The sequence below is a fragment of the Pelmatolapia mariae genome, linkage group LG23, assembly GCF_036321145.2.
Source record: "Pelmatolapia mariae isolate MD_Pm_ZW linkage group LG23, Pm_UMD_F_2, whole genome shotgun sequence".
NCBI classification, from domain to species: Eukaryota; Metazoa; Chordata; class Actinopteri; order Cichliformes; family Cichlidae; genus Pelmatolapia; species Pelmatolapia mariae.
Genome location: NC_086246.1, coordinates 34712121 through 34737704, shown reverse-complemented (window position 1 = coordinate 34737704; position 25584 = coordinate 34712121). Strand labels below are relative to the sequence as shown.

General features: G+C 38.4%; 1 protein-coding gene across 1 annotated transcript in view; it reads right to left on the bottom strand.

The window, feature by feature from the left end:
* Nucleotides 1–25584, bottom strand: part of LOC134621242 (inactive N-acetylated-alpha-linked acidic dipeptidase-like protein 2) — a 272732-nt gene that overhangs the window by 200012 nt on the left and 47136 nt on the right. The window contains exons 5-6 of the mRNA XM_063467671.1: nt 19307–19426; nt 16279–16411 (exon numbers count right to left, since the gene is read on the bottom strand). Coding sequence (XP_063323741.1) covers nt 16279–16411; nt 19307–19426 — 253 coding nt within the window. The remainder of the gene's footprint in view (nt 1–16278; nt 16412–19306; nt 19427–25584) is intronic.

Genomic DNA, 25584 nt, shown 5'->3' with positions numbered 1-25584 from the left:
AAAAACTGAGAACTACCAAAACAGAAAGTAACTAAATGGGAAATCAACTAGCACAGATGAAAACTTGGCAACAAGATGTAAGAGGACACTACAAGAAATCAAATACCTATAAGGAAAGTCTATAAAGAATACAGAATTAAACTACACACGTAATTAAAAATTTGTCAGAGAGAAGACTAAATAATAATAGAAAACCCTGCAAGAAAAAGTAGCTTTTACTTTTGACCAAATCGGGACATTTGATATGGTTAACCAAACTCCTTTGTGGCCTAAACCTAACCGAAAACAAGAAAAATCTTCCCCATATAGCACAGCGACATTTCTGGACATATTTGATATCCTTGACTATAGAAAGCATAAAATGCAGTGACCTGAATGTCAGGCAGCAACACGGTAGAATGCCTAATGTGAAAGAACAGAAGTGGGGAGTAGACAAAAGAAAATGCCTTTGACAGCTGTCACTCCTGTCAGTAATCATCTCCTTCACAATTGCACATTCAAACAGGAATGCATTTATGTGTTGAATAACACAACTTTGCAATTCCCCCAGACTTAAGTTTCCATCTTACACTCAATCAACTGAAAGTTGCAATGGCCAAAAAGGACAAAGAAGGGACAAGAAGCAAGAACAGAAAACAGCTACATTTGCCCAGGAGAGGACACTACAGCAAATATAGAAGGTTTGGTTACTGATGCTGCTCAGGGCTTTTAGCCATTCAGTGTAGGCTGTTTGCTGGGCAGGACAAAATTTAATGAAGGAGAGGCATGCATGCTACTAGACTACTGACTAAGAAAATGAGAACAATAGCTCCAGAGAGTAATTGCGAGAGTATCAAATTTATGTCATTGCTGTCTCACTTTTCTCATGCTGATCTTTATTCATTATTGAGCTAAAGAACCAACTTTTTTTTGTGATTGATTAATCTGAATGTAGCCCATAAAACTTTATTTTTTAAACCTCAAAAACAACCAAACACATCAATAGACTGAGCAATCTGTCAGGCGAAAGCTCAGTCTACTCAGCTATTATTTTATTACTTAATAAATATTTTTTCAGCATACAAAACTAAATTTGTTGTCACGGAATGCAGGCATAAGGTTTTAAGAGCCTGAATCTAAGACAGACAGACTTCAATCCTTGCACCTTAGTCTTTCCTGTGGATGTTTTGACACAGAGTACAACAAATACTCCTGGTCATTCAAATTAATGACAAATATCACACAATATTTGACTATGCTGACTGACTTTTTCTCAGTACCCCCAAGACACATATTGATTTAGTTTGAGCTTCTCTGCAAGCGCACAGCCTACAAAAGCTGAAAAAAGTAGACTTGGTACATAAACATAATCCTTAAAAATTGTAGTGGCAAATCAGGAAGTAGTGTATGAATGATTTTGAAAGTCTTTTTCTGATATCTCAAAGAGCAGAAAAACATTTTAGAAGGTGACAATCTGATATCCACAGGAAAACCCTTTAATAGTTGATTTTGTAGTAAAGGAAAAAAAACATGGTTATGGAATATAGGTTAATGAGTAAATGAGTTTTACATGCACATAAAAATAAGCAAGTAACTTCCAGGTAAAGCATATGTTACATATTTTTTCCCCTTTTGATATTATACCTGCTGAAGCAGAATCCTTATAGGCAAAGCATCTATTTTCTGAACTCTCCTGGGCTTAGCGAGGCAGCGAGACACAGATGTTCAAATTTCCCACTGGACTCTGTTCTTACACACATGCACATCAAAACTGCACAAAAAAAAAAATCTTCAGGCAGAGAAATTGTCTTGAGAATGGCAATAATTATGCCAATGCAATTAAGAAAACATGCTCCACATAAGCCACATCTCTATTTGTCACCCTATTAAATCAGAAAATCAACAGGACCAAGGCTAAGCTCTATAAACACCATTTACACCATTCTTTTTTATGTGAGTCTCAGATGCTGTGGTAAAGTAAATGCATACTTGAGTGAGAAATAAACTGGAATATATAAAAATTCAATTATGCAAGCAAGGAGTGAAGTCATACTGCTGTATGATGTTGGAACTGATAAGCTATTAAGTCTCACAAATGGAAACGCTGACAGTTAAAACAGCCGAGAACACGGAATGTGCTTGCACATGTTCCGTTTGTTGAATAAAGTAAAATGAGAAAAGGAGTGTAGAACTTTGATCACTTTTTCTTTCCACCTCTCTTGCTCATTTCTTTATGCATTTACAGTATATCGTTCTCTTTGGATCTCTCACTCTTGCTGTGATACACGGTGTGTATCAAAAACGCCTCATTCTGTCACTGTCAGTGTGCTAACAGGCTCATTGGACTACCTTGTTATCCAACTCAAACAGTGAGACCTAAAAAAAAAAAACACAGCACATTTCCATAATGTTATTGACGGAGTGCTGAGATGCGACGCCGCCTGGAATATACACACATTTGCATGTCTATTACCTCAAAAAACTGCAACTCTTGACATGAGGCAAGGAGAGCCAATTTGAAGCTCTGCTGCACATTCAACATCCTCCAAATATCCACCCCCACACACAAACCCTTACACACCAGAATCACATTAAAGCTGGAAAGGAAAGCATTTCGGGAGACAGGAAGTAGTGTAATGAAGGCCAATGATGTCCTTTAGAGGGTTAAACACACACACTTGACATGCATGATGGATCAGCTGTGAAATAGGCTGGAAGGCAAAGTTCAGCAAAGCCAGTGTGACAGGAATTTCAAATAGGATGTACCTGTCTATCTTTGCAACATGTCAGGCACTACTAGTGGTGTTTAGATTGTAAAAGGAAGATAATAGGATCGTGTATGACACAGGTGGCAGATTTAGCTGTTGTGACAGCAAGAGAGGATTATACCAGAGAATCTGAGGATGTGAGGCAGATCCTAGTAGCTCAATGAACTGAGGGCTGTACACTCGGTGTACTTGTAGCATGATTAAAAACACTGATTACAGTTTACATTTATAGCTCAGGTTTCTATGTATTAGCATCCTGCTCTTTCATTTGAGCTATTGGATGTACAGATAGAGAGAGTGTTATGTCTTTCTCTCTTACACACACAATGCTAGAGGTCAACTTTAAGCAAATTGCATAAATTGTCTTCAAGTGCTGGCTTTATCAAGGAGATCATGTTTTACCACTGCTCTTATGCATAGGCCTGAACCCCCTCAGATGATCATTAACAATACTGGATACAGATACTGACGAAATGGAGGAAACATTAGCCACCTCCTGCATATGAACTACATCAAGCTGTATGACAGGCGTGACCAAGACATTGATTCACTGATCCACACCAATAGGATCTACAACAACAACACTGGGATGTCATTTGGACTGGAAAAGTGTACTTACAGAGAGTAACACAGGGGCGATCATGGCTCAAGAGTTGGCAGTTCGTCTTGTAATCAGAAGGTTGCCGTTTCGAGCCCCGGCTCGGACAGTCTCGGTCATTGTGTCCTTGGGCAAGACACTTCACCCGTTGCCTACTGGTGGTGGTCAGAGGGCCCGGTGGCGCCAGTGTCCGGCAGCCTCGCCTCTGTCAGTGCACCCCAGGGCGGCTGTGGCTACAATGTGGCTTGCCATCACCAGTGTGTGAATGGGTGGATGACTGAACGTGTAAAGTGCTTTGGGGTCCTTAGGGACTAAATAAAGCGCTATACAAATACAAGCCATTTACCATTTAAGTCCTGAGGAGTCAGCTGAAGGGGAATAACAAGATCTGGCCACTCAACATTAAGGCTAAAGGTCCAGTTTACCATCCTGGAAATGGTAACTTGGATAGGGTTACCTGTCCCAGGTAGATATCTGTATATGTACCCTAATGTGCCCTCCATTCCAATCTGCAACCAGATATTAATAAATCATAAGGAGATCTATGAGAAATTTTATCCTCCTTGCATAATTCAGGTTGCACTGATGTAAATGCTATCGCTGTTGTACCAACATTTAACTGTTCAGCAATGTCCCACTAAACAGCCAACTGTGTGTAATGCATACAGCAACTCTAAGCAAAAGTGCATTCTCTTGAAAACCATGTGAGTTCATTCCTGATGAGAACTCACTAAAGGTTTGTTTTTAACCTTGAAACAAGATGGGAGGTCAGACACTGTTGTGCTCAGTATAGAATACCCTGATTTTGAGCAGGATGAGAACTGCGTGGACTAACACCAGTTGTGATCTTGATTAAATTGTCTTTAAAATTGAAGTGATTTGTTGTAAAGCTTGACTTGATTGGGTGCTTACTGCTATTCCCAGCAGTTCAATCCTTAGTATTAACACCTGAAAAACAGTTTTAGAAACAGAAGCTCAGTGCTCTATTTTATTACCCAACAGTAGACCATTTGATGAAAAACCAACTTTCAGCACTCTGTTTCATTTTATGATCATAAATTAAGTCTCAATATGAACTCTGACCATAAGAAATCTAATTTCTTTTATAAAAATGGAACAGAACAGTAGAATGAGAGATTATTAAACCACTGTGTCATCCTGTGTAATTTAATGGAAATTAATATAGTGAAAATACTACATGATTGCGGACCTCCCAGTCAGTGGCACCATTCTATGTCAATAGAGTAAGCCGTTATGTATGAGTGTACCATTTTAGTACTTATAGTAAGTATTGATACTTCATGTTGTTGGTATGTTGCAGAGCTGTGATTAATGTTTTTTTTCTAATCCAAACTTACGCGAATACTTTAAGTGATAACTGTATCTCTTGCCAGTCAGATATCATAGTAATGCCACATAGTTACACAGTGGCAGTGAAAGTGGAAGGAAGATTATGAATATAATTTCCTGATAGAGGTGTGGCTACAACTAGAAACCATCAAGTATTAAAGAATTCATTGACTTCTAGCAAATGTTGTTGAACCAACTAGAACCTAAAGTACTAGACAAAGTGTGTGTGTACCGAGGTAATTTTATTTCAACACTGAGGTGCATGGATATTAGTACATACAGACAGTTGCCTCTGCAACCAGAATTCAATTCAATTTAGTTCAATTCAGTTAAATTTTATTTATATAGTGCCAAATCCCACAATAGTTGCCTCAAGGCGCTATATTGTAAGGTACACCCTAATTTTAGTTTAGTTTTTTGTTTGTTTGTTTTTTAGTTACAGTTAAGTATGAAAATCTTGATGCAGATGACAGCCATTGTGTCTTTCCATTTTAGTTTTTAAATTAACGTTGCTATATTTGGTCAGTGAAAGGGGGGGAATTGATGTCTTACTACCACCTTGTATCTGAATCAGTATGTTAATGACTACATTTCCATTCCTTGGGTTCATTTGAATCCAGCAGGTGTCTAAATAACCCAAGGGATGCTGTAAAAATGACCCATGTGTCAAACAGTTCAAAAATTAACACAGTGCAATGGTTTGAATATACTATATTTGGCAACATAAGGACTGCAGAGTAAGAATTGCTACATATTAAAGTTTAACACAATTATGGAATCGTAGCCATATGCACAACCAGTAGTGTATACTGAAATATCAAAGTGAACTCATAATGGAGAACAATCATAAGCCGATGACCAGCAGTGCTCATTTGTTTATCACAGCAAGGGGATCCAGAAATAAATCTGTGAAAGAAAAACTGCACGCATGGCAGCTACATTAAAAAGACAGAGGAAATTGCCTCACTACCAGAGGCAACAGCTTGGCAAAAGACATGACTCGTCTGGCAGAAAAAGGTGCCAGAAACAATTATTTTTCTCTTTTCCTCACAAAGGAAGAACACAGTGTCTGTTTCCCTCCTGTGGTCTGCTCTCATATGAGTCTTGGGCATGGCATGCCTTTCATGCAGATTGCCTCATTGTTGAAATTAAGAGAACAATGTCAAAAATACTTATTTGTACCACCACTGGTGCCAAAACCCTGACTATATATCCAGACAGAACCTGTTCAGTAAGTAAAACATTATGATTTCACTATCGAGAAATCAATGCTATCATTATCACTTCAAACAAGGTTGTTTTTAAGGTCAGCTCTGAAGAAGAATGCACTCAGACTGATATAGCATTTAGTTTCAATTCAGCAAGACAGGTTGAAAATGGGTTTCAGCAATATTATTCAACATCATTGCACTAATAATAGTAAACTTAACATTTGCATACTGCTGTTTATCATTTATTCAGAAAGTTAGCCCCTGGTTATCTTTTTTAGTTCCACAAAATCAACCCTCGTAGAAATAAAACATATTGGTCAGTGTCTTGTTGGGGTATAGGATGCCTCTAATTCTGATTTGATAACAAATAATAACCTAGTTAAGATCACAGATAACCAGAGTTGGCAAAAGTACAGACTTTCTGTACTGTAGAAGTACAAATACTGTTAAAAAATACACCAGTAAAAGTTCAGGTACTGATTCATGTTATTTATGCAAGTACAAATAAGAAAGTATAGGCTCGGAAATGTCCTCAAAGCAAGAAAGTAAAAAGTAGCCCTTTGGAGGATGTCTCTATTTTTGTACAAAGCTAACTGGACCTTGTACTATGTTAATGTAACGATAAAATAATATCAGTAGATGGAAATACAAACTTTAGGCTAACCTTCTTTATTCTACTTATACTCTGCTTGAATCTGAAGAATGAAAATAAAATTATCTCTTTTCTGTTGCCTACATTATAGAGGGTGACGTTGCTTCTAAACAGGAAAATATATATAGTTAGGGGTTAAAGTGGGATTTAGCAAGTGGAGGAACCCTTAAATTAGTTGTAGTGGCTCAGTATGAGGAAAAGAATCATAACTCTAAATAATTTCTATTGTGAGCTCCAGTAGATTTTCTTTGTGTATAGGCTGTGATCAGCTGACCTGTTGCTCTTTGTAGATTTGCAAAATGTCAGCAGATGTTTCATGAGTTGTTCTGGCTGATTTCCATCCTCTACACTGACTTTATGCTGTGTTTTTCTAGATCAGGGGTGGCCAACCAGTCAGAGACCAAGAGCCACTTTTTTATTTTACTGTGTTACCACAAAGAGCCACATCATACACATGGGCACACATGGACATCACCCATCCTTTCCTCCCTCTCTCTCACACACGCACGCACAAAAAATACACACATCTCTGCTCAGCCAGATTTATTGTAAATGTCACACACCAACATGATGACAGAAATGGACTCCTACAGTACTAAAACCACAGGCCAGTCACTTTCAACAATGAACATTGTGTGCACTGTCTCACACACACAAACTCTCAGTTCAACCAAGTCCACAAACAAAAATATAATAATCTACAATAGCATTTTTCTTTTACAATGCATGATGTTTAGTGGGACATCTGGCATTCCTTGCCTTGAACAGTCCTCTTCAAATCTGGCTTGTATTCCGTTGTTGCCAATCGAAGCAATTCTTTCACATGAGTGTCAGTACGAACAGATCGATGCTTTGATTTCACATGTTTTAGGGTAGAGAAAACAGACTCGCAGACGTATGTTGACCCAAACATTGACAGTATCTTAAGCGCAGCCCATTTGACATTGGGGTATTTTTCCATTGGTACACCTTTCCAGAACTCAATGGTCCCTTCCCTTAAAGCAGGTTTCAATTGGTCCTCCTCACAAAGATCGATCAACTCCAACTCAGCCGCAGCTTCATCTGTGACTAGCAGGACTTTCAAACAGCCGGTCTCTGCATTAAATGGGTCGACGAGAAACGTAATCTGTGGCCTTTTCAATTGTAGATCATGGAACCGGGTCACGAAGCTTTCGTGCAAGTTTTCAACCAGCGTTGCATATCTGGCTCTTTGCTTACTCAGGGCGGCGCTGGCGACTTGCCCGCTGGCTTTTAGCAGAGTGGGAAAATGCGTTAAATCTCCCTTTTGAATATGCGTCTTGAACAGCTTCAGTTTGGTGCAAACACACTTTGCACCAGGTCATGCAGCATTTTTAACTTACCCTGCAGGGTCAGGTTCAGTCTGTCCAAGTGACACAGCATGTCGACCAAAAAGGCCAGATCCATAATCCACTTGAGGTCCGAGAGCTTGGGATAGTCCTTGTCCTTCTCTTCCATAAACAGTTTCACGGCATCCAAAAGCTCAAAGAAGCGAGAGAGTACCTGACCTTTTGACAGCCACCTCAGAGTGCAGTGCAGCGGCAGGTCACCTGGAAGCCCTTGGTCCAGCTCAGCGATGAGATTCTTGAATTGCCTGTGATTAAGCGCATGTGTGCGGATGTAGTTGACGATTTCCATCACAGGCTTCATGACGTTATCTAAATTAAATGATTTAGACACGAGTTGCTCCATGTAGATGATGCAATGGAAATTCCAAAACTCAGGAAAAGTTTGGTCAGCTTTGCACAGCCCGACAAGCCCGTTCACAGATCCCATCATGGCTGGTGCTCCATCCGTGGCTATTGCAGTTAATTTCGTTATGGGCAGATTTGCTTTTTCAAATGCAGCCATCATGGTTTCTTTCACATCTATGCCACTGGTTCTGTCTTTTAATGGCACAATATGCAGGAGTTCTTCTTTGATCACACAATCGTTTGACACAGACCCTGCAAATATTGCCAACTGAGGCTTGTCTTGTATATCACAACTCTCATCCAATGCGACACTAAAATACTCACATGCTCGAAGGTCAGAGTGCAACTGTGATTCAATAGCCGTGTTAATGTCCAATATTCTGTGTTCAACAGTGTGGCGGGACAGTTGGACGTCTGATACCATGCTTTTTAGTTTGTTGTTTTCAGGAGACAAGATTTCAACAACGTCACTGAGGCATTTTTTAACGAACTTCCCTTCATTGTATGGCTTTTTAGCCCGTGCAATGTTCCAAGCCAGCTGATAGGATGTGAGCGTTATGGTCTCTGACTGCTTCGTAAACTTTTGGAAAAACTGTATCTGCTTTTCTACCTGACTTTTCAAAGTGGCCAACTCGTGCTTGCAAAGTTCAGTCCCTTTTGGAAATTCCTGGTCAATGTTAGCATGGAGTGAGCTGAAGTGGCACTGAAGATTTGAAACTTTGAAATGCGCTAATGATGTCTGACATATAAGACAGAATGGCTTGCCATTGCGTTCAACAAAAACATATAAACTCTCCCACTCTGTTAAAAATGTGCTGTGTTCATCTTCATATTTTCGTTTTGCTGTGCATTTTTTCCCTGCCATTTTGAGGGCGAACTTGCCACTACTGGGAAACCTTGTGGTATTTTCATCTCACACACATGCGCATTTGATGAAAATACCATATTGAACTCAAGCAAAGCAAACGCGCACATTTTAAAACAACAACAACAACAACACAAAAAAACCCCAAAACACAAACTTTGATATGAACGTAAGAGCCGCATGAAACTAGGCAAAGAGCCGAATGCGGCTCGGCCACTCCTGTTCTAGATGGTATAGAGTTGGTATGAAGGTGGAATTCAGTGAATGAATCTAAGCATCATCAGCTGAAAAATCATGAATCTCTGCTACAATTGAGGTAACCCAACCCAACTCTGACCATGAAGCCACAGCCACTGTGCACCAGTCACACACTGTTTGTTACTTTAAATCCATCACAGTGCAGCGAACTAACCGGTTTATCCTGCACTAAACCGCAGAGGATTTTCATGCAGCCTTCCAGTTTATCACATCCCACTGAGCAGTCCTAAATCTAACCTCTCTTCTTGTGACAAAGTGGGTGAGAACACCATTTGCCCAGATTTAAGGCGTGTCATTCTTAGTTAACATTCTTGTTTTGATTACTTTATTTAAACTTATTCTGTAGTTTGCAAACGTTTATTATCCCAAATTTGTTTATGCTTTGCACTTTTAAAGATTACTTAGTATAACATCTTGGTTTAAATCATCTTTGACAAGTTTATTAAGTTAACATTTTATTTATTTCAACTGTTAGTTTGTCCACTTTACTTTGTTTGAACTCACCTTACTTACCTGTGTTTCAGGAACAAAAGGAGGAAGTGTGCCCTCACTTCCTGTATTTATAGCTTCCTGTTTACTGCTGATGTCACAGGAAGGGGGGGGGGGGGTGAAAGGGGAGGTAAAGAGCTGGCAAAGAGTAGCATAAGTGTATAATTATGATTGTAATGTCTAGTCTTACCCATTGAATGGAGTATTCCTTAGGAGAACAGTGTGTTTGGATAGCTTAAGTATTTAAGCAGAAGAAAGCTTGCCAATTCAAGTTCAGTTATGTTTATTTACACCAAGTTATCTTTGGAGTTATTGAGTTTTTTTTATGTTTGTAAATATTTTTGGTCATAATGATGATAAATTATGATGATTATGATGTTTGTGTGTTTGCTGATGTTTGTTGAGCTAAAAGAAACGTTGCATTTGAAATTACCAGCCACTTAAAAAAAAGTCACTCCCCTTATGTTCGCTCCTTTTCTGTAGGGCTAGCTAGATGCCGGAGTACCCTAACCGCAACTTACAGACACCTGCAGTCGTTCCGGTATTGTGCCAAAAAACAAAACAAACCACTGTCCTACTTTTAACACACGCATGTCTCTTTATGCAACATCTCCTTGTGATTAATACAAGAACAGGATTTTCTTTCATGTGTTAGTGTTTAGAAAAACTCCCCCCAAAAGAGCCTGTTTTGAAAATGTAAGGAGCAGAAAGTACAGATATTTGTTTAAAAATGTAGGAAGTAAAAGTATAAAATAGTCTCCCCCTTGCTGTAGCGTTTGCGTTGTACCTTGTCAATCTCTAGTTATGATAGCAGTTTCTCCTTCCGGATGTTGGAACTCTGGGCTACTAGTTATTTTGCTGTTAGTCTAGATGCTGGATGTCTGAAATTTCATACCTCCCAAATCGTCTTCATGTACCTTCTTCCACTGGGATTACATCTGTAGTAGCCTTCCAACATTTCCCTATTCTTTTTCCTTGTCCACTTCCTGTTCCAGTAGCTCACCTAAGCGTATTAAAATGCTGTTGTAATGTCAGGAAGAGTTAGGTACTGCTCATGTTTTCCTTTAAATGAAATTTTAGCCTTTTACATGCTTACATTTTACCAAATAGATCACATTAAAAATACTTTAAATTAACCTTTATCTGTTTATCCAACCTGGTTGGAATGTAGCTATAAATGGTAATTCATAGTGCTTTGTTTCCTGATTTCAAAAGCATGCAGATGTTTATAATTGCCTAATGTCTACGACGCTCATGCAAAGTTTCACTGAGATTGGCTGATTTGTTGAAGATGAGATAGGGTGCATACATACATGCATACATTACAATGATTATAGTAAGAAGATGCTCCACGAACGATGTTGTTTATTAACTGTGTAAGTGAAACTCTGCAACTATGGTTTGCAAATTAAAGTCAAGGTAATCAAGCTTTTATACACCACACAAACACCATTGCAGCCAATGTTTTCTGAGTCAGTCATTTGAGTGTGTCTCTATAAGAACAGATTTTTGTGTTGGCACTGGTTCAACTTTATACCAAGTGTCAAGACAGTTATATGGCAAGCCAGAAAATCCAAGCTGTGGCATCTCTTCAGAGAATAAATGAATGCTACAGCAGCATGGTGCACATCAAACTAGATGAATGCTGGAGCAATGTGGAGTAAAGCTGACAGCGAACACCTGCTGATGATATCTAAGCAAACACTGTGGGCTCTGCAGGAATCTGCATACAACTAGATTTTTTTCTCTTTTCACTCATGTACTACAGTATGTGACATTAACAGACATGTATGGAAGGAAAATAAGTACGAAACAAGAAACTTAGCAGGGGTGAGCATTTTAAAACCATCTTACTATTTTTTTAAATTAATGCATATAAAATGATTAGTTCTTCTCAAAGGTCCCAACACTCAACAACCCACACGTACACAGTGAATGCATACAAATATCCACAACTGTGAATGAAAGACTGCTGGTGTTAGAGTACATACAGCTTGATTTGCTGTAGCTGTCTCAGCAGACAATATAGCAGTGATACAAAGCTACTAGGAAGAGTCAAATTAACAAGCTCAGAAAGGAGGAGGAGAGAGTAGAGAGTGAGGAAGACAACAAAGTCCAAACAATACGCTGAGAGGCGGGGGAAAGTCTAGGGTAACATTATACAGAGCCCTCCAAACAGTGGAATTACATTTACTCTAAAAGGCACTTCCACTGGCAGCATTTCCACTGGGAAGCACCACTGACAGCTTCTTGTGTCTTATTTTTCCATTTGAAAAGGGAGCTACTTTTGACACCACTGAGAACCAAGTGTGTTTTAAAGCTCTTAAAACACCAAGGGCCGGGAAGAAAAAAGCGTTTCAACTTAAGCAGGTGCACCACAACAGCTTTTTAAAAGTCTCACAAAACGGCACAATATGCCTCTGTTTGGGGAAGAAACTGGCCTACATTTCAGTAAATTGTAAGTGCTTAGCATAAGGGCATGTGAAAAAGATAGATCCACCCTGAAATGACTAGAAACCTCAGGATATTATTATACGGGGTATTATTATTATTATTATTATGTTGTATTCTACATCTCATTCTCCACCTTACCACCAGGAGAAGCAGTGATGCTTACTTTAGGATACAGTAAATTCAAGGCTTGTTAGACATGTTTTTAGACAACCCTACAGTTTTGTGACATTGAAAAACAAATGTAATATATTGTAATGAAGATGGAGCACTTTAACACAGACGTCTTTCAGAAATGGATGTTTTTTATGGAATAATGGTGCAGGTTACTTTATTGCACTAATGGATCCAATTTTCATCTTGACCTCATGAAGATTCATTTAAAACTAAAGAAAGGCAGCTGATTGTTAGCGGCAAGCACGGAAGGTTTTATGTAGATTTTAGACCAACTACAATTATAAAATTGAGGGCATAATATCTTCTCATTCTGCTTGTATGGCAAAAGCACATTCATAATGATATTTTTCATTATGTAGAACACCATTTCATATGCAAAAAAAATGTAATAAATGGTTTGCATGTAGTTAAAATGGCAAAAAAAAATATCTTGACCATTTTTTAATGATCTCCAAGAATTAGACACTTTCCAAATAAAAGTGCCACATGTACTCCAGTTGTTCCACTAGCCTCCATTCTACAGAGGAAAACAAAGGCACTGACAGATGGTAGCAAACAAAAACGAATAGTGAAAGTAAAAGTGCAGCTTATTTGAATTTTGCCATTATGTAGCAATTTGAAAAAGTTTCCAAGACTAAGCAGACCCACTTATTCAGCAGGTTATAGAACCACTTTTAGTTGAAATAACTTGAAGTTATCGTCTCTCTCATTTTGGAGGGCACTTTCATTATGTCCTGACACATAATTTAAATCGGGTTGAGACCTTTATTCTTTTTCTTTTTCCAAACATGGCACTATTATGGTCAGACATCTCTACTTTGGTCTTATCTTCCCAAAGGACTTTGCTTCAGAAGTCTTGTTTTTTGTTCAGACACGCCTAGGTAAAGCGGAGCCATCTGCACTATTCTTTTTAGACATAAAGGGCTTTTTCCCCTGTGAACCCACTCAAACAAGCCACACTTGTTCAGTTTTTATCGAATTGTACTATCATGAACTTTCAAATCCCATAATGGTAACATTAAAATGCATTCTGCGGCATGTAAAGTCTGAGCTTTAGCTCTCGGCCATTTATGCAATTTCTCTGACTGCACTGTCTGACCTTGGGGTGAAAGTCTACTGCTGGGAAGAATGGCAAATGTAAGTTTTCCTTACATGTATTAAACACACTAGAAGAAATAAACTTGTTAGCTGTCTTGGGAATGCCTCCTATTAGTTACCTGGAGTCAACAACAGAATCATGACCTCTTCTTTTCCTTTGACAGCATCCTTTGAATCACTACTTTATCAGCTTGCATAATAGCAGTGCAGATGTCCTTGGTATTTTCATCATAATTTTAGATCTTTAAAATGCAAGCCAGTGTTAATAAATTACACAAAAAATGTCCCATTCACTTTATTTCTCTATATGTGAAATAAATAGAAAGCTCTAGCATCACATTTTTAAGTCAAGTCTTTGTCGGGTACCCACTGAAATTCTTGGTAAATTCAAATTTCCAATCCTAGAGTATTACTGAAGGATACTGCAAATTGTTAATAACTTTACATTTGTTTTTGGCGTTTTTTCCAAAAATCTTAAATTGCCAAGTTACAATATGCGGTTCCTTGCTAAAAAAGCATAAAGGATTAGGAGTTCAAGTTTCAGTTTTACCAGTTAAGCAGAAGAAAATGGATGGACGGATGGATTTTTAAGGGCACCCTGACTAACTCTTTTATTTATTGATGAGAAGACTTCACTGGTGGTACATATGTGGGGGGTAATGAAACAAATGACCACTGCTGAGAATCGGTGACAATAAAAAGTATCACACATTAAGAAAACATCAGCATATTAATGTACTTTAATTTATATTTAAATCGTGGTTGTAACATGTTCACATGACACTTCTTCTTATTATTAATTTCACTGAATGTATGTTTTTGAGTAACAAAACACAGATATTAATCTTGGCAGACTCTTGCAGTTGAATAAAGTATGGCTTATATGAGTAATGAGGTGTCCTTTCACATCCTCTGTTCTTCTGAGCTGCATTAGCACAAGGGACCTGAGAGCATTGCGATTGGTGAGAGATCAGACAGCCAGCATCTGTCTCTCTCTCTTCCACTTATATACAGCTCAACACACCCGTTCACATATACACTCTTACACATGCTCACACAGCAGCCCAGACATCTGGTGGGGCTCTAGTGGGTCTTGCCACTGTGGTGCTGGGACTCTTACAAGGACTAAAGATACTTCAGCAGTAATGACATATCCCTATTGACCAGACCGGGCAGAAAAACAGGAAGTAGGGACAAGACAGTGTCAGAGAGGTCATTCATCTTGGGAGAGTGATTTAAATACAGTAGAATAGAGTCAAAAAGATATTAAATCCTCTGCCAGAGATCAAGGTAATTTTCAAACACTGACCAGTATCCAGAGAGAAGTGTTATTGAACTGAGCTTTACTTAAAGGCAGGGGTTTAACTGAACCATGTGTTGTCATTGTTTTTTTTAAATAAATATAATTTGTAGGTTTTAACACAATAATGCTAAGTAGGTTTATTTGTTCCATGCTGCAGCTTGGCTTTGCTCACAGACTATGACTTTGAAATACTCAGTAAATCAGAACATAATGTCACCCCATGACATGCCCTCACTCTCTTTGATATTCTTATGCTTTCCCATCAGAGGGGTCATGCAGGCAGATGTCGTAAGCTTGCAGTTTGTGTACTTATCATCAGTATCTAGCTAGATAAGAATAGCAGGAATATGTGTTTTAAGTGGTAAAAAGCAGCCTTTCAAAACAAACTGACAGCTGACAGTTATTGTCAGACTGTTCAGCAAATTACATTTGATTAATTTGGAGAAATACATTACTTTTTTTTGCAAGTTGGATACGTTATACTGTAAAAGTTGTTAGTTTGTATTTTGAAATATCTTTTTTTTATAAGCTTTATTTTAATTTTTAAATTGGAAAACAGACAATCAAAACAAACAAAGCGAACAAACAAACAAAAAGCTCACAACTATGGCACACAGCAAACATCTACAACTAACCACAACATGGCAGGCCATTGTGACCATAGGAGCACTCCTAGGTGCACACTCTTGTATCCATGCCTTTCACGGATAACCTCAGACATCCGAAAACCAAGCACAAAAAGTAATAACATAATGGAAATAATAATAATAATAATAATAATAATAATAATGGCATTGGTAGTTTGGACAAAAAACAAAAAAACAAACAAAAGAAACAAAACAAAACTTGGTTTTGTTTTGAAATATCTTTGACAGAAAATTAAACCTGTTTTTTGTTGTTACATGAGAACCCTATGGATTGACATGAGAAGTTTGTTTAAAGGGTGTATATTGCCTATAATGTAACTTGTACTTGTACTTTTAACTGACTTATTACTTTTGACACTGTAAAAAGTAAACTCTACTTATTTAGCAAGTTCAGCCAACTCTGAACTTTTTCGGCCTTAAAAGAAGCATTGGTTGTAGCCTTTCGATGCATGCCTTTTCTGTCTTCTCCTAGCCCTTAGTACCAACCTACCAACAGTGGCAAATGACTGCCCACCCTTGAAGCTGATTTCTTCCTTCCCATTGTACTTACTCAAAAATTGTGTAATAATAGGAATTCTCTCTCCAATCGTGTTCATTGTTTACCTTAGAAAATAAAATGCCTTTACCTTTGTTGTGAAGTAGTTCTACAAAAATAAGCTCAAACTGAATTAACTTTCGGAAAAAAAAAATGTACATGAAAAACACAAATTGCTCACTTACCAATTGCAGGATTTCCTCCAGGGTTTAAAGTGACTCTAAAGGCTTGACGCCAAGTGTGGCGACTGGGGGGACCATCACAGGGGTCAATGTAAAGAAGAACACCTCCAAAACCCAACTCAGACAGTAGGGATAGCTAGACAAACACAAAGATTCAATGATGAAAACAGAAATAGCAAATATCTGTGTATACCATCACTATTAAGACAAGACGTGCAAACCCAGATTCCTTTTTCATATAGTTATTTTATTCATAAACACTGTCTCAAGTAAATATTTACTTCACTATCATGCAGTAGATGGTGATAAGTCAGAACATTAAGCATTAATTCAGCAACATTAAGAATTAAACATTACTGTGGGTGAAATCACGGTAAAGCATGCTGTGGAGAAACCCTGAGATGCTCATTGACAGTTTTGGCGTACTTCATCTCCTCCTTCATCAATGTGTAGACTAATGTTTAGTCACAACTCAAAATTTAGATCTAATAAAACAATACACCAAAAGATTTTTGATATGATTTTGTAATAATTTTTTTGAAGTTTATTTCTTATTATATAAGCAAAATTAACGCAGTGAGAGGGGGTTTCTGATTTTCATGTTGATCAAAGGTTACACTTGTGTTTATGTAGTCACCCTCACTGATAATAATGCAGAAGTGTTTCTGAGAGAGATGAAGTGTGCTGCAGCTGCCACTGTGTAGCACAGTATTTTATCGTTGTCCATGGAAGATGTAGTGTCCTTGTTTTTTATGAGCGTAGATGACTATTTTATTGAATATGTGACACCAACCACGGTCACTCTACTCTCATCACAACTCTGTCCTTCACTGGAAAACAGGGACACAACACAGGCATGGACTCAGAGACACACAGACACACACAAACTCAAAAATCAGCCTCTTTTAATGAAAATCCCTTAATACACGTATTTTTTATACACACGAAAGTCATGCAGTTTATACACACCAAAAGGCAAATTAATGGTTCTGTGTTCTGTGACTGTTCCTAAGACCAGTCACTTACAAAACATGCACACACACACAAAAACGCATGTACAACACACATACACACAGTTTGTAGTCCATGATAAAAGCAGAAAAATTTGTGGAAAACCAAAATCAGAAGAACACAAGCTGAAAAATGTTTACTCAACTCAAATTTATGATAATTGGATATCAAAGATTTTAGGAATAAATACGCAACAGTAGGAAAATATACTGAAATAAGAGCATAATGCAATTAGTAATGTCTTTCCAAAATTAGCTGCTATTAATGGAGCCAAATAAGTTAAAACACACTGATAAGCACATCAGTGTGTGTGTGTCAAATTTGACTGAAGCTGCATGTGTAACATTAGGCCCTGCAGTCACCGTCACACACTCATTAGTGAGAGTACAATTCTCATCAATCATCCTTCCCTACTTCTACGTAAGGAGTGATCATTTCTCTCAGCCACTGGTACATAGAGACATTATGAAACACACATGCTCATATTTGTCACAAACTATGGGTGAAGAGGAAAAAATGGGTCAGCAGCCTGTTGCTTGAAGGGGTCCCATGTGACAGCTGTTTCAGTTAATGGATTTTTAGAAGTCTAACCAAGCCAATGCAAGATGAAGTACAGTGACCTGACTTTGAACATTTCCTCTCCTTCCCTTGCTAACTTCCATTTACTCCTGTTATACCTCATTAGGCTGTCATTTATCAATAACTTAACATACAAAAGTTGTGTAATGTCTGAAACAAAGGAATTAAGTACAGAAGTATTCCTTCAATTATAGCAGAATAATAATGAGAAAAAGTATATTCTGTCTGAGGTTATGCAAGTTTGTGAGTGACTCTAAAAACATAATGATCATCTTTACAAAAACTTCTTACCACATTGGCTTTCCAGAATGTTAAAAGTACAATGCTTAAAAAAATCTAACTCCTGGAAATGTTGAATACAAGCACAGATATATTTTTGTCCAAATTGAGTTAAGCATCAAATTTGATCTTTTACCTTACTCAAAGTAAAAGCATTATTCTCCCAAATACATCCACACAATTTTCTGCAGAATTTTGACATCTGTAATTTAAATAAAATTCAATAGTTCCCTTTTATCAAATATATTCATGTTGTTAACCCAACCTAATGATCTCTTTCAGATTAGATTGGTTTAATGCACAACGCATGCACAAAGAGTTTTGTTATACACTGACTTCTGGCCGCTGAATCAAAACAATGAATATGGTGACTAAGTGATCTGTATTGCAAGTTCATGTTATCAGATCATAATTTATTCTAATCATTACACAATGTAGCGTCAAGGTTGGCATTTATGTATCGCCGTAATCAATGCAATGCATGGATCCAATACATTTACATTAACTTTAAATTTCATTGCTGATTATGTCCTTGTAGAGGCTGCCTTCATTTTTTTCAACAGAATTCATTTTGATTTAATGAAAAGTGAAACAATATTAATGAGCAGGGTAATTAACATGTTAGTATGTGTTTATGTTTTAATTAACTGGATTGGAACATATATTTTCCCTGTCATCGTCTTATTGATGGGAAAACTGCTTTGAGTAGAATGTGGCAGACATCCAAGGAGAAACAACCCTAATAAATCAATGTATTGCTAATATTACTGCTCATGAAGCAAATGGATTGAGATGTCATTGTGCTAAGGAGGTGCAGATAAAAAAGTTAGGTATGGTAATGGCAAACAGAAGAATTAGTCATGTATGACAACCCACGTGGACTAGGTGCTATTGAGTATAAAATCCCTGTACAACAAGCTGCACTTAGATTCAGAAGGCAGTGTGCTACTTTTCCATGCAAGTTAAAGGTACTTCATTTAGGACACTCTGTTTTGAAGCTCTGATATTACAAGAAAATCATTTTTGAGTCATACCTTGGACTTTTTTAAAGATCAAAAGATTTCATTTCTCCTCCTGCAGGATTACCATTTCAGACCATATCATTTGATACCTTTATTGGCACAGTATAGTGAGTATTACTTTGTGGAGCTTTCTATCTTACCTTGTATAGTAAAGGTATTTTGCCAAGTTTGACAACAGCAATCTGGTTGGTGAGGTTCAGGGTCTCTTTGGCTCTTCTTAGGTCATCGACACTGCCATACTGGATGTCCACCACCTCACCCTGGTGAGGAAAAACAAGCAGAACATCAGGGATCTAAGATACTAAATTAATATAAAAAACTCTGATCGTTTATTAATATGTTTGAGGGTAACACCACCCAGATTTTAGGTGGCATTTATGTATTTATTTTCCAAGTCAACTGGAAGCTCACTGAATAATTCATAATTCCTGCATGGCCTTACTGGATATCAGATCTTTATATTTACTGTCTAAAAGTGACATGCTGACATTGGCTGCTCATTAGGACAATATTAAATGACTTTCAGTTTTAAACTTGTTGAGCCCCCCCCCCCCCAAAAAAAAAACAAAAAAAACCCAAAAACCAAAAACCAAAAAACCAAACAAACAACCAAACAAAAAAAACCAGATAGACGTGCAGGCCCAGAATTTACAAAGAATCTGTTGACTTTGCAGCATCCCGAAATCACTTTGACGAAGTGTCTTTGTATCTGTATGTGAGTGTGTGAGTGTGTGCGTGCGCGCATGCGTGTGTGTGTGCGCATGTGTACTTTTGTCTGCATGCATGTCTGGGTAACTGAGCAAGTGTTATCACCTCCCAAATTAAAGTGACCTAGAAGCTGTTGAGGAAAGTCAAAGCATTACTTTTTTGGGGTCTCTCTCTCTCTTAGTCTCTCTCTTTTACCCTACTCCACCCATCACTACTTCCTCACCTGGGCCTGATTCATTTTTCATGTGGCCTGGGGGCGAGTGTAACACGATGCTGCAGTAGGGTGAATGTGAGTGAGGGGTAGAGAGTGCCCGACTGTGTGAATGCAAGAAAGTGAGAGAGAACACATCTTTTTGCATCAGGGGACCCCAGTACATGAGAGCGAGAGAGATTTATCACTCCTGCCTGAATTTGCATTATAAAAGTCTTCCATTTAAACCGAAAGCCATGGAACAGTACAAGACACAGCAAATTGTAATACAGAAGAATTCTATACGGATTGAGATGGCGCTGCTTAAACTAGATCAATCTCCTTTTCCTCTCTACCTTTATTCTTTCATTTCATCTTGACAAGGTAATAAAATTAACGATGTAAGCGTCCTCTGTCTGGCTGAAGCAGTGAGCATCTTTCACCTGTTAAGGTAATCATTTTTCTTAACATCTTTCCTTTCAACCTAGCCTGTCAGTCAAACCAGGTTTTGGTTGACCAATATATATCCAGTATCTTATCCTAATTCTGTTCTGTATGTATTTTTAAGTGCAGGCTTGTCATGCATGTAAATTTCTTTTTTGAATGAGAAGAAAATAAATGTGAATATTTACCCAACTATCAAACATATCAAAGATGAAATCATTCAATCAGAAATTAATTTATGTCTTTGCTAAAACCAGCATTCTCACAATCTTATACTTTAGGATCTTAGGTGTGAGTGGACCCAGTGTATGTAAAATTAATATAAAATTAAATGCAATGATGGGCAAAGTTTAGTACGTGGATTGTCTAGTTATGGTACAATGTTCTCCAGGGAAACTCTACATCCTGGCATCCATGCAAATGTTACTGTACCACATGGTGCAACAATTGTTTCAGACCTCCAGCCTAAGAAATGACTCGAGGAACAGCACACGGACCCAAAGGCTTTGATTGACAGAGTCCAAATGTGAGCATCCTTTGACTGAGTCCCAAATGATGCCCTGCCAATGTCCTTGTGCTAAACAACATAGAGAATACCCCACAAAGTCTTTCAGCCCCGTCCGGATGTTCAGAGCTGTTTTCAGAGGAGAGGCACTTCTACAACATTAGGTAAAAATGTGGCTGTGGCTGATTATAGGGATTTAATATATAAGAATACTCTAATCTGCATGAAAGCAAGCACAAATCAAGGAAGAATATGGGCTACATAAAAAAACAAAATAATTGCAATAATTTTATATCTCAGTCTCTGTTTCTAAATGCATACAGCATATGAAGAAAGAAGAAATGATGACGTGAATTAGAGCAGCCATACAAGGAAAAGAAAGACGATTAAGTTTTTTTTTTTCTTCTGTAGTCTGCTGATTAAAGCCTGCACATACCTTGCAATTAAGTCTCATCACATCAAGTGGAAGCCGTACCTTCATACAGGCATTATGTCAGACAGCATGAGGGGACAGGTTGAAAGAAGGCCTGCCTGAGACAGACAATTGTGTGTCTGGCATTAATGCAATATAGGAAAATTGACTATTATACTTTTATTTGTAGAAGTGGCCTGACTGGATCTTAAAAAATCTTGAGTCTGGACATTTCTTCATATGTTATAGTACATGGCTATATGTTGCAGGAAGGCAGTGGCGTGTCCAGCGGGGTGGCCTGGGAGGGCACAGGCCACCCCCCCAACCAGACTGGCCACCCCAGGTGCCAACCCGAAGCTAAAACAATAAAATTCAATCAAATATCAAATGTACGATTATAGGGATGGGTACCGGTGTCCGGTGCCATGATGGCACCGGTTCTGACATAAACGGTAGTAACCAGACCGAAAAGCAGCGCACATTTCGGTGCTTTATTTCGGTGCTTTTTTTCCCTGAGATGTGATACGCTTTAGAGTCTAGCCAATCATTTTACGTTTCCGAGGATAGTAGGCAGGCCCAGGTACGTACATTCTTTTAGAGCAGAGCTACAGATTAAAAATGCCCAAGGCGAAGCGGTCAAAAGTCTGGCTGTACTTCACAGCAAAAGATGCAAACTCAGCAGCCTGCAACAAGTGCTTTAAGGTGATACTGTGCAAAGGAAGTAACACCTCGAATCTGATGAAAAGCCTGGCGACGCATAGCATTTTTTTAAAAGCCGAGAAATGCACCGTATTTGATAGCTTGCTGCAAGACCGAGCACCGAGCACATCTACTGCGGGTGTGGTGCCTGTTATCGGTCCCAGAGTTAGCAACATCCCCCAAAAACCCGAAGAGGAGAGTCCTGGCCCCTAGCCCTGCCAGTGTAGCAGAAATGATGACGGATGGTGATGGCAGCAGCAGCCGTTCTTCTCTGCGTGAGTAGCTTAATGTTGTTCGTGTGTAATTTACGTTGAGTAGGCTAACCACGTTATTAAATTAATAATGCATGTAAGGTGAACTAGCAAACACCGTTGTAGTTACATGCGGCTGTCTTCTTGTTTGGTGGCAGATGCTCCCTTCACCCTGGCCAAAAAGGCTAAAATGACCAAAGAAAAAGTGGAAAACAGTTAAACATGAGAGGTTTTTGGACAAAGTTTGTGTTTTTTCCATTGTTTAAGCACTGCTTCCAGCCAAGAGTGATACCATATATGCCCTATAGCTGCAGAAAAGGCTAACATTGTTATCTTTTTACAAAAAAACAGCTAAACATGAGAGGTTTTTGGACCAATTTTGTGTTCTGCATTCTTTAAGCACCGGTTTAAGCACCGTTTAAGCACCGGCACCTTTTCAAAAGTACCGGTTTGGTACTGGTATCGGATAAAACCTAAACGATACCCATCCCTTTACGATTATGTTTTCACAGTGAAGGTCATATATCCGAGTGTAAGTGAATGCAGCATCGGCTTCTGCACCATGAGCATCAGGTTAGCAAAGGTAGGAGAGCCAAGCACGATAGACGGCACCGCAGAAAACAATTTTTCGGCAAAAGAAAATGAGGAGAGAATAAATGTCCCGGTAAGTAATATTAAGTTTGTTGAGTTTAGTAAATTTGGGTGAAATTAGAATACCAAGGAAAAAATAACACTTAAAGAATTATTGCAACCATCGAATATTTCAGACAGTAGGCTACTGGGGGGAGCTAGCATAAGAGTTATGAGTGATAAGATATAATCCAAGTCGTAACATTGCTGTATGGAGCTGCAGATTTGGTTGCAGGTTAACATAGCTGGACTGGCCATCGGGCATACCGGGCATTTGCCCGGTGGGCTGATGACTTATTATTATTATTTTTTTTTGTAATGGCATGAACAATGAGAGGTGGTGGTTTGGCCAGATGCTGGCCGATGTGTAAAAATAACTCCGTTGTTTGGTGGTGGCTATGGTGGAGCTTCCACAGAGGCCAGCATGTGGATGAGGGAAGGGGAGGCAGGAGGAGGAGAGACCCGAGGCGGCCGCCGGTCCGAGTGTCAGGTGAACTGAACTTCAGGTAAGAAGTTATGACCTGCAGTCTGTCTGGGTCAGATATAAACCAAGTTTAGGTGGAGTTTATTTTTGTTGTGCTGACTTTTTACAGTCAGTTACAATAACTCGTACTGCGTACTAGCTAGCATGACGGAGTTTCTATACAGCTGGGTCGGTGCTATGATGTTACTGATAGTGAACTTTATTTTATTCATAAGGTTAGTTAGTAGAGTTACCAACTGCTCCTTAAAAAATGGAATGGTCCCTCATTCAGAGAAAATATTACGCGTTTCGTATTGAGCTGAGTAGAGACGCAGGTTGTCCCGTACTTTAGCTATAATGAAAAAAAGACTCAAAGCTGGAGTTATTCTGTCGTTACGCTGCAGCTGCCTCTTCTTCTCTCATTCTCTCCCCTCCCTCTCCTGTTCCTACTTCAATCATGAAACTGATCAATGATCAGCTTTTCTCTCTTATTTATTTATCGCCCACTTTGCGCCAGAAACAGGAAACCAGCGGATGTCGCGCTAAACAACAGCAGCACGTTTAAGCTTGATCAGCTGTTGTTAATAATCAATATTACTATAGTTTACCATAAGGCAGCATAGAAAGTATTTACTTGCTTTCAGGTTTCATTCAAATGTTAGTCTTTTCATTTGTTTCCCCACTTTTTTCCTGTTTCAAAATCAAACACCAGTTTGTGAGAAGATTATCTTCTTTTTTTATTAGGCAGATAAAGTTTTGCATTGGCATTGGCTAATTTGCCAATTGTATGTTAAAAATGTTTGTATTTTAATATTCAAAAATGTTTTTGCCCAAAACATATGTGCACTATATGTCAGTAAAAATACTATGCAAATATTGCTGTCCTTGAATGCTGAATAAACACTGACAAAGCACTGATTGTATCTCTTGTACTTTATCAACGCAGTATCTAAAAACTTTGCACTGTAGTGGTTAAAATCTCATTCTAATAAGAGTTAAAAGCGCATTCGGTTATTAGGTTTATAGGATTATTGAATTATGGTTAACGGTTGGTAGAATTTTTTTTAAACATTATCTGCCAATTACATCTGCCACCCTTCTCCAAATCCGTGCCCCTACCTGCCCCCCCCAACAAAAATTTTCTAGACACACCACTGCAGGAAGGCAACTAAACTTTCTATAAGAAGTTGTCCTGATTTCTATGAGGATTTATGTACGTAGAAAAAAAATTTGTATAGGAAAGATATGTAAGCTAAAGTATAGTTAAATAGTTACAAATTCAGAATTTCAACTGCAAAAGGATTCATTTGTTTTCTTTTTTTTTAGATTTAACACAGACACATATAATTTTACTGTCTGTGTACTTTTAGAAGCACACATATGACATATTGTTAAGCTACTGAAGCAAACATGTGCAACTTGTGACATTTTTATAGTACTTTATTGTTATGGGGGTTGTTTGAATGCAAAGTCTTGCTTGTACTGGTATAGGCAAAGATAATGCTACAGCAACTTCCAACGTGAGCCTTAAGCAACAAAAATGTCATGTTTTTTCCTCACAGATGGAAGCCATATTCTATTAGTTTTTAAAAATGTAGGCATTTTTGCCATCAACTTAGCTGCCGTTCTTGCCAGTTTCCTCAAACATCTCTTGTAACAGCACCCTGAGAGGCCGTCTGTGAAATTACGGTGTGTAAACCATCAACGTAGATATTTCACAAAGCTCAAGGTTTCACTGTTGGCAGGGGACAAATTATTTGACATGTGTTTCTGAAAAGAAATCTTTAAGAGGAACTAGACTCCTATCTGCATCTCCAGAACTAGCCATAGTGGGAGTCCTCTAGCAGCAGTTATGACCATCCCTATTAACCCACCATTGTCCTGTGGTCCAACGGCAGTATAGTAAATCAAGTGAGTCTGGTAGTAGCTGAAAGGTTGACTCCATTCTTTCTTCTGGTTCTGACAGCAGAAGGCCAAAAGTAGTTTCTTATAAAGGGCAATGCTTCATACATTATATCCTTACTCTTTCTAAACTCTCAAATACCTCTAAATCTCAAGCAGTCTCAGTGGAGATGTCAGCTCTTGCCCCAGGGCATCTCACCCGGGGTTGGGTGTA